This window comes from Giraffa tippelskirchi, chromosome 4, assembly GCF_054371585.1.
Source record: "Giraffa tippelskirchi isolate mGirTip1 chromosome 4, T2T-mGirTip1v1.2.pri, whole genome shotgun sequence".
Taxonomy (NCBI): Eukaryota; Metazoa; Chordata; class Mammalia; order Artiodactyla; family Giraffidae; genus Giraffa; species Giraffa tippelskirchi.
In genome coordinates, this window is record NC_137278.1 from 158,529,744 (window position 1) to 158,541,893 (window position 12,150).

Sequence of the window (12,150 nt, forward strand, 5' to 3'; positions counted from 1 at the left end):
ATACTACTCAGTCTTAAAAAAAGAATGAAATAATGCCATTTGCAGCAACGTGGATGGACCTAGAGATCATCGTACTTTAAGTGAAGTAAGTCAGAAAGAGAAAGACAAATACCATATGATATCACTTATATGTGGAATCTAAAATATGACATAAGTGAACTTGTTTGTGAAACAAAAGTAGAGACTCACAGACATAGAAAACAAACTTATGGTAACCAAAGGGGAAAGGGAGTGGAGGAATGATAAACTAAGAGATTGGGATTAACAGATATAAACTACTGTATGTAAAATAGTTAAAAGGTAGGTTCTACTGTATAGCACAGGGAACTGTATCCAATATTGCGTAATAAACCATAATGGAAAAGACTATGAAAAAGAATATGGATCTATATAACTGAATCACATTGCTGTACACCAGAATCTAATATAACATTATAAATAATTATTCTTTAATAAAAAATTATATCAGTTGTTTTACAATATTGTGTTAGTTTCAGGTGTACAGCAACATGATTGTTTTATATATATGTATATATATGTATGTATTTTTTCAGATTACTTTCCATTGTAAGTTATTTTAAGATATTGAATATAGTTCCTTGTGCTATACATTAAATAGTAATACTTGATGATGTTTATTTTCTGTATAGTAGTTCATATCTGTTAATCCCACACACCTAATTTATCCCTTTCCCCCTCCTTTTCTCCTATGGTAGCCATAAGTTTGTTTTCAGTGTCTGTGGGTCTGTTTCTGTTTTGTAGATAAGTTCATTTGCATTGTATTTTAGATTCTACATGTAAGCGATACATGGTATTTGTCTTTCTCTGCCTGACTTGCTTTACTTACTATGATATTCTCTAGGTCCATCCATGTCGCAGCAAATGGCAATATTTTATTCTTCTTTATGGCTGAGTAATAGTCTATTCGCGCACGTGCGTGTGTTTGTGTGTGTGTGTACCTCGCATCTTAAACCAATCATCTGTTGTTGGGCACTTGGGTTGTTTCCATGTCTTCGCTGTTATAAATATTGCTTCAATGAACATTGGGGTCCATGAATCTTTTCAAATTATATGTTTCTCCACAGATATGCCCAGGAGTGGGGTTGTTGGATCATAAACTAGTTCTATTTTTAGTTTTTTAAGGAACTTCCATCCAGTTCCCATAGTGGCTGTACCAATTTACATTCCCATCAACAGTGTAGGAAGGTTCCCTCTTTCTTCACACCCTCTCCAGCATTTATTGTTTGTAGACTTTTGATGATGGCCACTCTGACCAATGTGAGATGATACCTCATTGTAGTTTTGATTTGTATTTCTCTAATAATTGGTGATATTGAGCATTTTTCACTGCATCTATGATTATTTTCTTAGGGTCAGTTTATAGAAGTGAATTTTCTGGGTTCATAGAGACAGACCTGAGTTTAAGATGCAGATCCTCACACTAACTGTGTGATATTAGTCAATTAACCTTCATCTATGGAGTGGAATAATAATAGTAGTTACCTCCCAGAACTGTTATGAGTATTAAATGGAATTATGCATGTCAAACATTTAACCATAGTACTTACCCCACAGTAGACCCTTAATGAATATTATTGTGGTTCTTAGTTATGGAGATACTTGTGAATTGACATTTTTGCTGAAATAATTGCCTGACTTAAAACATGTCACCAGTGAATCGGATTCTAGAAAAAAATGACTCATTGACCCAAGTCTCAAGCATATAATTTTAAGTTTATTGTTGGCTCTTCTAAATTTTATCCCATTTCTATTGTGCTATTTTTCCTCTTAATAGTTGGTTAGTATTATAGGCTAAAGTCTAACTGGAATTTTATATTATCATATTTTTCAAAGAAAATTTAATTGAGAGAATTGCTAGGATTTGTCTAGCATTGGTTTAGCATGTCATTTGGGCTCATGGTTTTCTGATGTTTTGATTTCTTTGGAATCTAATATATTTCCTAATTTGCAGTGATGGAGTTATTTCAAAGTAAAGCACCGAATATTTCATCAAGGTCTAATTTTTCTCCAGGGAGTGGTTTGACTCTTGGGCTTCATTTGGCATAACTTTCATTGAAAGTTAATAAAACGAAGTCCTAGCTATACTGCTAGGATAATGAGAAGTGTCATAAAGTAATGGCCTGTGTTTCTTTACTGATACTATATTTGCAGTACTGTAGTTCATTTATGACAGTCTAAGAGCATTCTCTCTCATAATGTTGTTAGATAAGCAAAATTTCCTCCGTTTAAAATTTGAGTTTAAGCTTTTAAATTTTAGCAGGAAAATGTACCTTTCTTTTGGAATTGCAATGAAAAGCTGCCATTTTTTATGAGTGGCTAGTTTTTAGTTTCAAGATAATTCTGTTCTTTAAAAAATATTATCATAAATATTTTATAGTAAAATATGGAGTTACTTTGCTAAATGTTTATGAATAACTTGGCTTAGAGTTTTTGGTTGTACTTTTTACTAAACATTATTTTATAAATAAAAAGTCTATAAAGTCAGGTGAATCTTTACTAGGTTTTTCTCTTACTGTAGAAAACTGTAATAACTTAGGCTATCTGGAAAATTTTTTGAGGAACCTTTATGAATTATATTGTCTACATTTATTTTCCAATTTCATTCTCTTTATAGCCTCATTTCTTTTTATTATTCCCTCTTAAGTTGGGAATGACTAGATAATGTGATATAAAATATAGACAATTAGAAATCTGTGAGCAGGATTGTAGGATTTTAGGCAAATTGCTTGGTCTTAATTTCCCTATCTGTAAAACGGATACAAGACCAAATGCCACATACTGCTGGATTATTGAACTACTAAATCAAATAGCAAGTGGGCACCATGACTTGTTGAGATGAGAAAGTGAGGAACATCATTTTTTAAAAAACTGTTGCCTGATAGACATTTTAAAATTCATTATTCCATTGATTACAGTAACTCAGAGAGGTGGTATTATTACTTTCAAGTTCAGGAAACAGATGAATTTAACCCTTCCTTTGCCAATCTCATTTTATTCCAGAAAAGAGTATCTTAGGGAGGTTAAGTAATTTACTCAAGGTTATGCTGGGAAGGATTGGGGGCAGGAGGAGAAGGGGACGACGGAGGATGAGACGGCGGGATGGCATCACCGACTCGATGGACATGGGTTTGGGTAGACTCTGGGAGTTGGTGATGGACAGGGAGGCCTAGCGTGCTGCGATTCATGGGGTCACAAAGAGTCAGACATGACTGAGTGACTGAACTGAACTGAACTCTGGTGGTAAATGGTAAGCCTGCCATTTGAACCAGCTCATGCCTTTCAACTGCTCTGTCCAGGTTCCCAGGAAGTCATGTGTTCACCACCTAACGTGTGTCAAGTTCATCTAGAGCTTATATCTCTCCCGTATATTCTCATCTTAGGTTGGTGTACTCCATAGGTCATCATGATTTGTGGGAGCAGTAGAGTTTGATTTTGGGTCAGGAATCACAATGGTGGCAGGAAACTGAAATTTGTACATTTTTTCCAATTCATGTATGAATTCACTGAAACTCTTTTATTAATAGAGGTTTGCCTTTTGTCTATGACCATTAAAAAGTATAGAGCTGCCAGGTAAAAGGTAGTCATCCCCATTTTTAAAGTTTATAGGAAGTTTCAACTCTTCTTTTCCCTCTTTGAACAAACAAAAAATTCAGTGTTTGTTTTGTGCCAGGTTCTATGTTAGGTATCATCTCTTTTTCGTTTGAACTGTGTTTTTTTTTTTTAAAAATCAGTCTCATCACCACAACAGTAACCCTCGTTTAGATAATTTTGACTTATGGTTTCAGTTAAGACCCCGATTGCAAGAAAGCCTCTCTTGGGGAAATGCAGCCAGGCCCTGGGAAGGCTGCAAAGTTCAGCAACTATAAGCCTTATACCTCTGATACTCTCTATACACTTGCTTTCTTTTTCTCTCTTTAAATATTGATTTTCCTTTCCATCTCTGGAGGGAATATGGCAGTCCCTTGAATGTTTTTGTGTATTCCTCAATTTCATCCATATTCTCGCACTGGTTAATGTCCTAATCTTGATTCCAAATTTCTGGAAAAGAGGCCTGCATTGGTTCACCCAATGTAAGAAAGAGTCTGATCTCATTTTTAATGTTTGGCCACTGACTTGTTTTTAAATCTCATCCTTCTTTGTTCCTTTGGCCCCGCATCTGAGCAGGCTACTAGGGAGGTCTCTGACTTCACCTTCTCCTTTGGTGCCTGCAGAAAATTTAAATGTCCCAGCTGACAGGAACTGTGCCCAGTCCAGCCACTAACAAAGCCCAACCTATTCCTTCTGCTCTGCCCAGAATAACCCGGGCCTGCCCGTGCCTGCCCATGGGATTCTCCCCGGGAGTCCCTTGTGTGAATAATAAACTTTCTGTCAGATTCTTCTAGTGCATGTAATGTCTTCAGCCTTAACACCTGAAGCAGACTGTCTGTGTGTATGTATGGGGTCCATCTTGCTTTGCTGTGGACCCAGCTTGGATCAGGCACTCACCCTGGGCCAGTCAATTGTGTTATTTTATAGCACACCTCCTGGGTGTTCTCTTCTGTACACAGAGAGAAATTATCAGGAAAAGAGGAATTTTAAGTTCATTTAACACAGTATTATTGAGTGCTTACTCTGTGCCTGGCATTGCTCTAGGCTAGTGATTCTAAAACTTGAGCCTGAATCAGAATGATCTTGAGTGCTGGCCTAAAGAGATTGCTGCCCCCACCGATAGAGTATATGGTTCACTTGGTGTGGGATAGGACCTGTTAAGTCTGCATATATAACAAGTTCATAGGTGAGGCAGATACTGATGGTTCAGGGACCATACTTTGAGAACCACTGTTCTAAGTGAGGTGAGTAAAATGCCATGGTAGGAGGTAGTGATAGACAATGAACATAGTAATGAAATAGATTGCCTATTAATAGTATGTTAGAAGGTAAGTCCTGTGGAAAGATAGTGTAGAGTACAGTCAGAGGAATTGGAAATGTGTAGTAGGTTAAAGGAAGGTAAATTACAGTGTTACAGTGTTAAGTAAGTTGAACAGAGAAAGTGTCATCTGGAAGATGAGATGTGAACAGACATTTGAAGGAGGTGAGGGAGCAGCTCTGGAGAAAGAAGATTCCATAGAAGGAGCTAGAAGAAAAGCCTGAAGGTTTCCATAACATAAAGAGCAAGGAGACCAGAATGACTGGAGCAGAGTGGCCCAAAGGATTGCTTAGGGAGGGAAAAGGTGAGCAGATAGGGGGAAAAGTAGATCGTGATAAGAATTCCAGGCCATGGTAGTAAGTATGGCTTTTACCGTGAGTGAAATGGACAGCCACTGGAGAGAGTTTGATGTAATAGGACAACATAACATGACTGCTGTTTCAAAGTCTCACCCTGGCTACTGTGTCATGCACACACCATAAGGCTTGAGTGTAGAAGCAGAGGGAGCTATTGAATACCTACCACTGTCATCCAATCGGAAATGGGAGTGGCTTGGCCAGGGTGATAGTAGTTGATGTGATGAGAAGTGGCCAGATTCTACATATATTTTGAAGGAGCAGTTAACAAGAATTCCTGTTGGAAACAATGGATAGAGAAAAATAGGAGATGCCTTAAAGGTGTTTAGCCAACTAACTAGAAGGACAGACTTGGACCACAGCTGAGTTCGGGATGGCTGTGGATAGTGCAGAGAGAGATCAAAAATTCAGTTGGGGGCATGTTAAGTTCAGATGTTTATTAGATATTCAGAGATAATTATTGAGTAGTCAGTTAGACACATGAATCTGGAGTTTGGGAGAGAGGTCTGGGCAGCAGAGGGAATTGAGAGCAGTCATGTGACAACTACAGCCATGGGGATGGATAATAGCAGCAAGGACATGAGTGCAGAGGAGAGGAAAGGTCAGAAGACTGAGCCCTGGGGCACACCAGTATCATGAGATTGGGGAGAAGAGGAGGAGCTTGCCAAGGTGCTGGAAAGGAATGTATTGGGTTGGCCAAAATGTTTGTTCCATAGCATCTTATGGAAAAACCCACATAAACATTTTGGGATCTAGCTCCCTGACCAGGGATTGAACCCGGGACCCCTGCATTGGGAGTGTGGAGTCTTAGCCATTCGGCCATCAGGGAAGTCCCTCTTTTAATGCTTCTTTCTCATTTTAACCTCACCCCCTCTAAAGTCTATTCTGCACATGATACTACTTAACCATCTTTGAACCTGCGAATATCAAGCACTCCTCTGTTAACTCACACAGACTCATGAATTTATAAACCTTTAATTTTATCATGGCATTTTTTTCTTATTTTGCAATGTCCACTGACTGAACAAATAATATTATTTTTATGTTTTCACCCCTTTAAAAAAAATTGAAATATAGTTGATTTAGTGTTGTGCCAATTTCTGCTGTACAGCAAAGTGACTCAGAAGTAACTATTTTTAAAAAGCTATATTTTAAAAGGAAAGAACATTCAATTATAGTTTCACCAACTCCCTTACACATCATCTGTTATCATTTTCCATGGTGAATCTTAGAATTATAATGGTGTTTTAATGACCACTTAGTCCAACTTTTTCATTTGCCCAATGTGGCCCAGAGAAGGGGCCTCATCTATCACACTAAGTCTTGATTCTACTTTTTCATTTCATTTTATTTATTTTTTTACTGAGTATGTGGCTCTGTACAAATTATTCTACTTGTCAATACCCCAGGTTCCTTATCTGAAAAACAAGGACACTCATAGAGCTCACTTAAAAGAGCTGTAATGAAGAGTCAGTGCAATAATGCATGTGAAATTCTTGGTCCAGGACCTGATATCTTTAAATACTTCCATCTGATTTTAAGGGCTTCCCAGGTGGCTCAGTGGTAAAGAATCTGCCCCCCAATGCAGGAGATGTGGGTTCAATCCCTGGGTCGGGAAGATCCCCTGGAGAAGGATATGGCAACCCACTCCAGTATTCTTGCCTGGGAAATCTCATGGAAAGAGGTGCCTGGTGTGCTACAGTCCATGGAGTCACAAAGGTTAGGACATGACTGAACAAACACACACAAACACATCTGATTTTCAAGACTTTCTGAAGTCCTGTCCCACTTTACCTGTCCAATCATACTGCCTGTGCTGTGCTTAGTTGCTTAAGTCATGTTGACTCTTTGCGATCCCAGTAGACTGCAGCCCGCCAGGCTCCTTTGTCCATGGTTTCTTCTGGCAAGAATACTGGAATGGGTTGCCATATTCTCCTCCAGGGGATCTTCCCAACCCAGGGATTGAATCTAGGTCCCCCTCATTGCAGGCAGATTCTTTACGAACTGAGCCACCAGGGAAGCCCACCATACTGCCTGAGTGAGTGAAAGTCACTCAGTCATGTCCGACTCTTTGTGACCCCAAGGACTATACAGTCCATGGAATTCTCCAGGCCAGAATACTGGAGCGGGTAGTCGTTTCCTTCTCCAAGAGATCTTCCCAACCCAGGGTCAAAGCCAGGTCTCCCACGTTGCAGGTGGATTCTTTACCAGCTGAGCCACAAGGGAAGCCCCACTTTTCTTCAAATTCTGACCTGTCTTTCCAGTCTCAAATGCCCTGTGGCAATTTCCTTCCCAAGACCTTTTTCAGGTTCCATCTAAACTGTGCCCATTTGAACCTTATCCCTGCCTTGGGGTTTATATCAAGCTCTGATTCCTCCTTAAAGTCTTCATTTCTCCTTTTTTAAGTCTCCACAATTATGATGTGATTATTTGCAATTTTTCTGTAATTTCATGTGTTTTACCCCTGTAACTTGATTACAGTTTCATGGAGTATGAAATTGTTTTAAGCTTTGAAGAATCTAGATTTACAGTGCTTAGCACCAAGTAGAAACTTCATAAAAGTTTACTGGTTGGTTGATTATGAGTATTGACTTGGCAGATTTTAAAAGTTCTGGCCCTGTAAGTTATTCCCTTGTGTGGAATATAGTCTAGCAACATGTCATTTACATACTTAATGAATTTATTTATACTTAATACCCTACCTGCTTCCACTGAGAATTTGAAGCAGCATATAACTCATGTGGTGTGATTTCATATCGTTATACATATTTGGATAGAGTGATATAGTTAAAGGAATATATCTCACCAAAAGAAATAGGTAAGTTGATGATTTTTTCTTGCAAGCTTCTAGGTTTTTTCAGTGAAATCAGTTATTTTGCCGAATGGTGAATGTGTGAACCTTAAAACACAATATGGCATTTTATTTCTCACTCTTTTCAGCTCTGAAGCCTTTGTTGCAAAAAAGGCTCTGAAAGCGTCAGTCAAAACCAGAGAAGAATGAAGTATATTTCATATTTTGGGTTTGGGAAATCTGATTGTTTCTCTTGGAACAGATTGTTCATTATAACAGTGTCTGTAATAAATGGAGTGCACTGCTGAGATAGATGGAAATGAAATTAATTTGGCTCAGATGTGATCTTTGTTTTGCTTATGAGAATTTGAAACATCCTTACAGAGTTTCAAATTTCCATGCAATTTAGAAATAAAAGAGATTTCAAAATGTGTCTTTCTCCCTTGCCATGGCCCTGTAGAGCAGAACAGCCAATGTGAGTAACTTTGTAGGAAATTAGAGTGTGATTGGACCTTCTCAGAATTCTTGTTGAAGGTATACACTCCACAAATTAGAGTAATGCCTAAGAGAATGTGCTTTCTGTTGCAGGTTGCCTATCAGACTGGTAACTATGATCTGGCTAAGAAAGTTTTCTTACCAGTCTGGGATTATTTTGTTGCTTCACCACCTCAGGATGACCAATCCATTATTTGTTTAAGCAATATAATGACTATTACACAGAGAAGGTAATTAGAAATGTTCTTTTAAAATATTAATTTGCTTATTGAAAAGACAGGTGTTGGCTGTGAAACGTGGAGTTAATTTATCTTCAAGTTCATGTTGAGATGTTATACGTAAAACTACTTCCAACAAGTAAAGCATAGATATTCTGAAGGTTTGGGTCCTTCTTAGAACTTTCTTTTTTAGAATCAGAAAAAACGCTGGAAACATATGGATGCATTCTGAATATAAGCTAATGAGGTTATGAGGGAAAAAACCCAAATACTAACCAAGGTAGTGTCAGTTTTACTAGAAAACACAAATACGCATTGGGGACCTTTATCACGGAGAAAGTCCAGGTTGAGATTAAGGTTAGGGTCTGATGGGTGAGCTCTTAGGGTAAGAAGGCTTTTCCTTTGCTTGAAGAGGCACCCAGGATTAGGCCATCATCTGCAAACAGGTCTATAGAAGCCATATAAAGCTACAGGCTATCCTTTGCCATTTTTTCCTTAAGAAACCAAAGTTTAAGAGCAGCATCAAAAATGAGCATTAGTATAATTTCGGCCTGTCTCAGGAACATATTCAATAAGAACAGTCTCCTTTACCTGCTTGGTAATGCCTAAAATTCCCTTAATAAGGCAAAACTCTTCACTCCTCAAAGATAATGAGTTTAAAAATGCAAATGCTGAATGAGGCAAGACATTGGTAACACTTATTCATGTAAATGTATAATTCCATTCAATTAAACAAACATAAACTTACTGTTTACCATGTATGAGGATGCTCAATGCTATGGGGGATGGATTTAAGAGGCATTTCAGAAGAGAAAGAGACAGGTCTTGGCAGATGTTATGTGACTTGTGGGGATAAAGCAGAGGAAGGAGGGGAAGCTGACTGGGATTTCCAGCGAGGGTAAGCCTCTGATGTTACTGAGGGAAGCTGAGAGGTGGAATGAGTTTTTGGATGAAGAGAACGAATTTGGGGATATATGGAGTTCAGTTTTTCAGCAGGACAACTCTGTAGAGTTGACACTCAGGAGAGCTGACACTCTCAGTGTAGAGCTGACGCTCAGGAGAGAGGTCAAGGCTAGAGACATATATAAATTGTTCACTGAGGTCATCACTGGAATTTTGACGATGAGTGATATCTTCCGAGAAATGACTGTTGAGCAGAAAAGGTAGAAGGCTGGACTTGAATCCTGGGGCATTGCTTACATTTAAGAGGCAGAAGTAGGAGTTGGAACCAAGGAAGGAAATTGAAATGGATCAGTTCCAGAAGTGAAGGTCCAGGAAAGTGCATTGCCAAGGGAAGTGAGAAGATTATCATGGAGGCCCTGACCAGCAGTGTTATATGCTGGTGCAAAGTCAGATGGAGTAGTCGCTTAAGAAAATGCTGCAAAGAGATTGGGTAGGATGAAAGCCGAGAAGAGGGTTTTAGAGTTGGCAAATAGGAAGACATTGGTAAGTTGAAGAAAGCCATTTTTGTGCTATGATGAGCCAGAAATATATTGCAGTTGGTTAAGGAATAAATGAAAATGGGAAATAGTAACAAGCAAAAACTACCCATGTGAAGTTTGGTGGTAAAGAGCAGAGGAAAGTTGGCGGAGGCTTTTGGGGGAAGGCAAGCTTAAGGACAGAATTTTGCAGGATTGAGATAAGAGAGCCAGTGGTGAGGGAGAGCCTGAGAATGTATGGTGGTGGGGCTACAAAGATGTTAGAACACATGGAGGTGGAGAACAGGAAATTCATATCATTTTCTATGGGGAATATGAACAAGGAGGCATCAGGGATAGATGGGACTGTTGCCGAGAATCATGACTCAGCTGATGTTATGTAACATGAATTGTATCAATTCATGCCCAGTTCCTTGTGGCTGAGGGCCACATATGATTCACCTTATATTCTAGGATCTAGAATAATGCCTTTATACATGGTAGGTGTTGAGCAAATGCTAGTTTGAATGAAAAAAAAGGAATGAGGTGAATAAATAAGTGATTAATTGATTGGCCATTATGGCAAGGATAAAAAAAAATCAGATGATGACATCTATGCAAGGTCAGGCAAGTTTATTATTGCATAAATTATAGGATGCAGAATCCAAAGTGCTGGAGAGGTCACTATGGAAATGACTAACCAGAGCACAAGCTGGGTACTGGAGGAACTAGAGCCAGGAGGAGGTGATAACCTGGACGTACTGTGTGTCAAACTACTCATGGTCATCAATGACGAAGAAAGTTTAGTATGAGTTGTAGAAGCAGGATAACTAAAATCCTCCTGGCAAAGACAATTTCAGAGTTTAACATGGTGATGAAACAGATCACCTTCAATGTCAGTTACTGATGTCGGATCCTTTCCTGTTTTATAGGGAGAGTGGAGGGACCTGAAGCTTAGAAGAGAGGGTTTGTCACCAAGTAAGGCTTAAGGGCAAGGAAGGGACTACAGAAACAAAGAAGGAAGACTGCAGATTTCACAGTTTTGCCAGTGGTGGGCACTGTTGACTGTAATTTAGAAAAGATAATTTGAAGTGACTCTACTTCTGTAGGGAGAGGGCAGTGGCACTCTACTCCAGTACTCTTGCCTGGAGAATCCCTTGGACGGAGGGGCCTGGAAGGTTGCAGTCCATGGGATTGCTGGGAGTTGGACGTGACTGAGCGACCTTCACTTTCACTTTTCACTTTCATGCATTGGAGAAGGAAATGGCAACCCACTCCAGTATTCTTGCATGGAGAATCCTAGGGACGGGGGAGTCTGATGGGCTGCTGTCTATGGGGTTGCAGAGAGTCGGACGCGACTGAAGCGACTTAGCAACAGCATCAGCAGCTACTTCTGTAGGGCTTCCTTGGTGTCTCAGATGGTAAAGAATCTGCCTGCACTGCGGGGGACCCGAGTTTGATCCCTGGATTGGGAATATCTCCTGGAGTGGGGAATGGCTAACCACTTCAGTATTCTTGCCTGGAGAATTCCATGGACTGAGGAGCCTGGTGGGCTATAGTCAGACATGACTGAGCGACTAACACTTTCACACTTCAGGGGCAGATTTGGGATAGAGTTGGAGGGGCAGTGTGTTAATCGCTCAGTTGTGTCCGACTATTTGCGATCCCATGGACTGTAGCCCACCAGGCTCCTCTGTCCATGGGATTCACCAGGCAAAAATACTGGAGTGGGGAGCCATTCCCTTCTCCTGGGGATCTTCCCCACCCAGGGATCAAGCTCACATCTCTTACGTCTCCTGCATTGGCAGGCAAGTTCTTTACCATCTGAGACACCAGGGAAGCCCAAATCTGTCTCTACTTCTCTTTAACCATGGCTGATTTTGCTATAAATAACCCTCACTTTCAGAAAGTTTATTGATTGAAATATTGGGCCTATTTTCCAAAC

The 12,150-nt window shown here is 39.6% G+C and overlaps 1 protein-coding gene across 3 annotated transcripts in view; it reads left to right on the top strand.

The window, feature by feature from the left end:
* The window catches only part of CFAP54 (cilia and flagella associated protein 54), a 306,329-nt gene that overhangs the window by 79,130 nt on the left and 215,049 nt on the right, over positions 1–12,150 (top strand). For all 3 annotated transcript variants that reach the window (XM_081595348.1, XM_081595350.1, XM_081595349.1), the window contains exon 23: positions 8,663–8,799. In XM_081595348.1, coding sequence (XP_081451474.1) covers positions 8,663–8,799 — 137 coding nt within the window. The remainder of the gene's footprint in view (positions 1–8,662; positions 8,800–12,150) is intronic.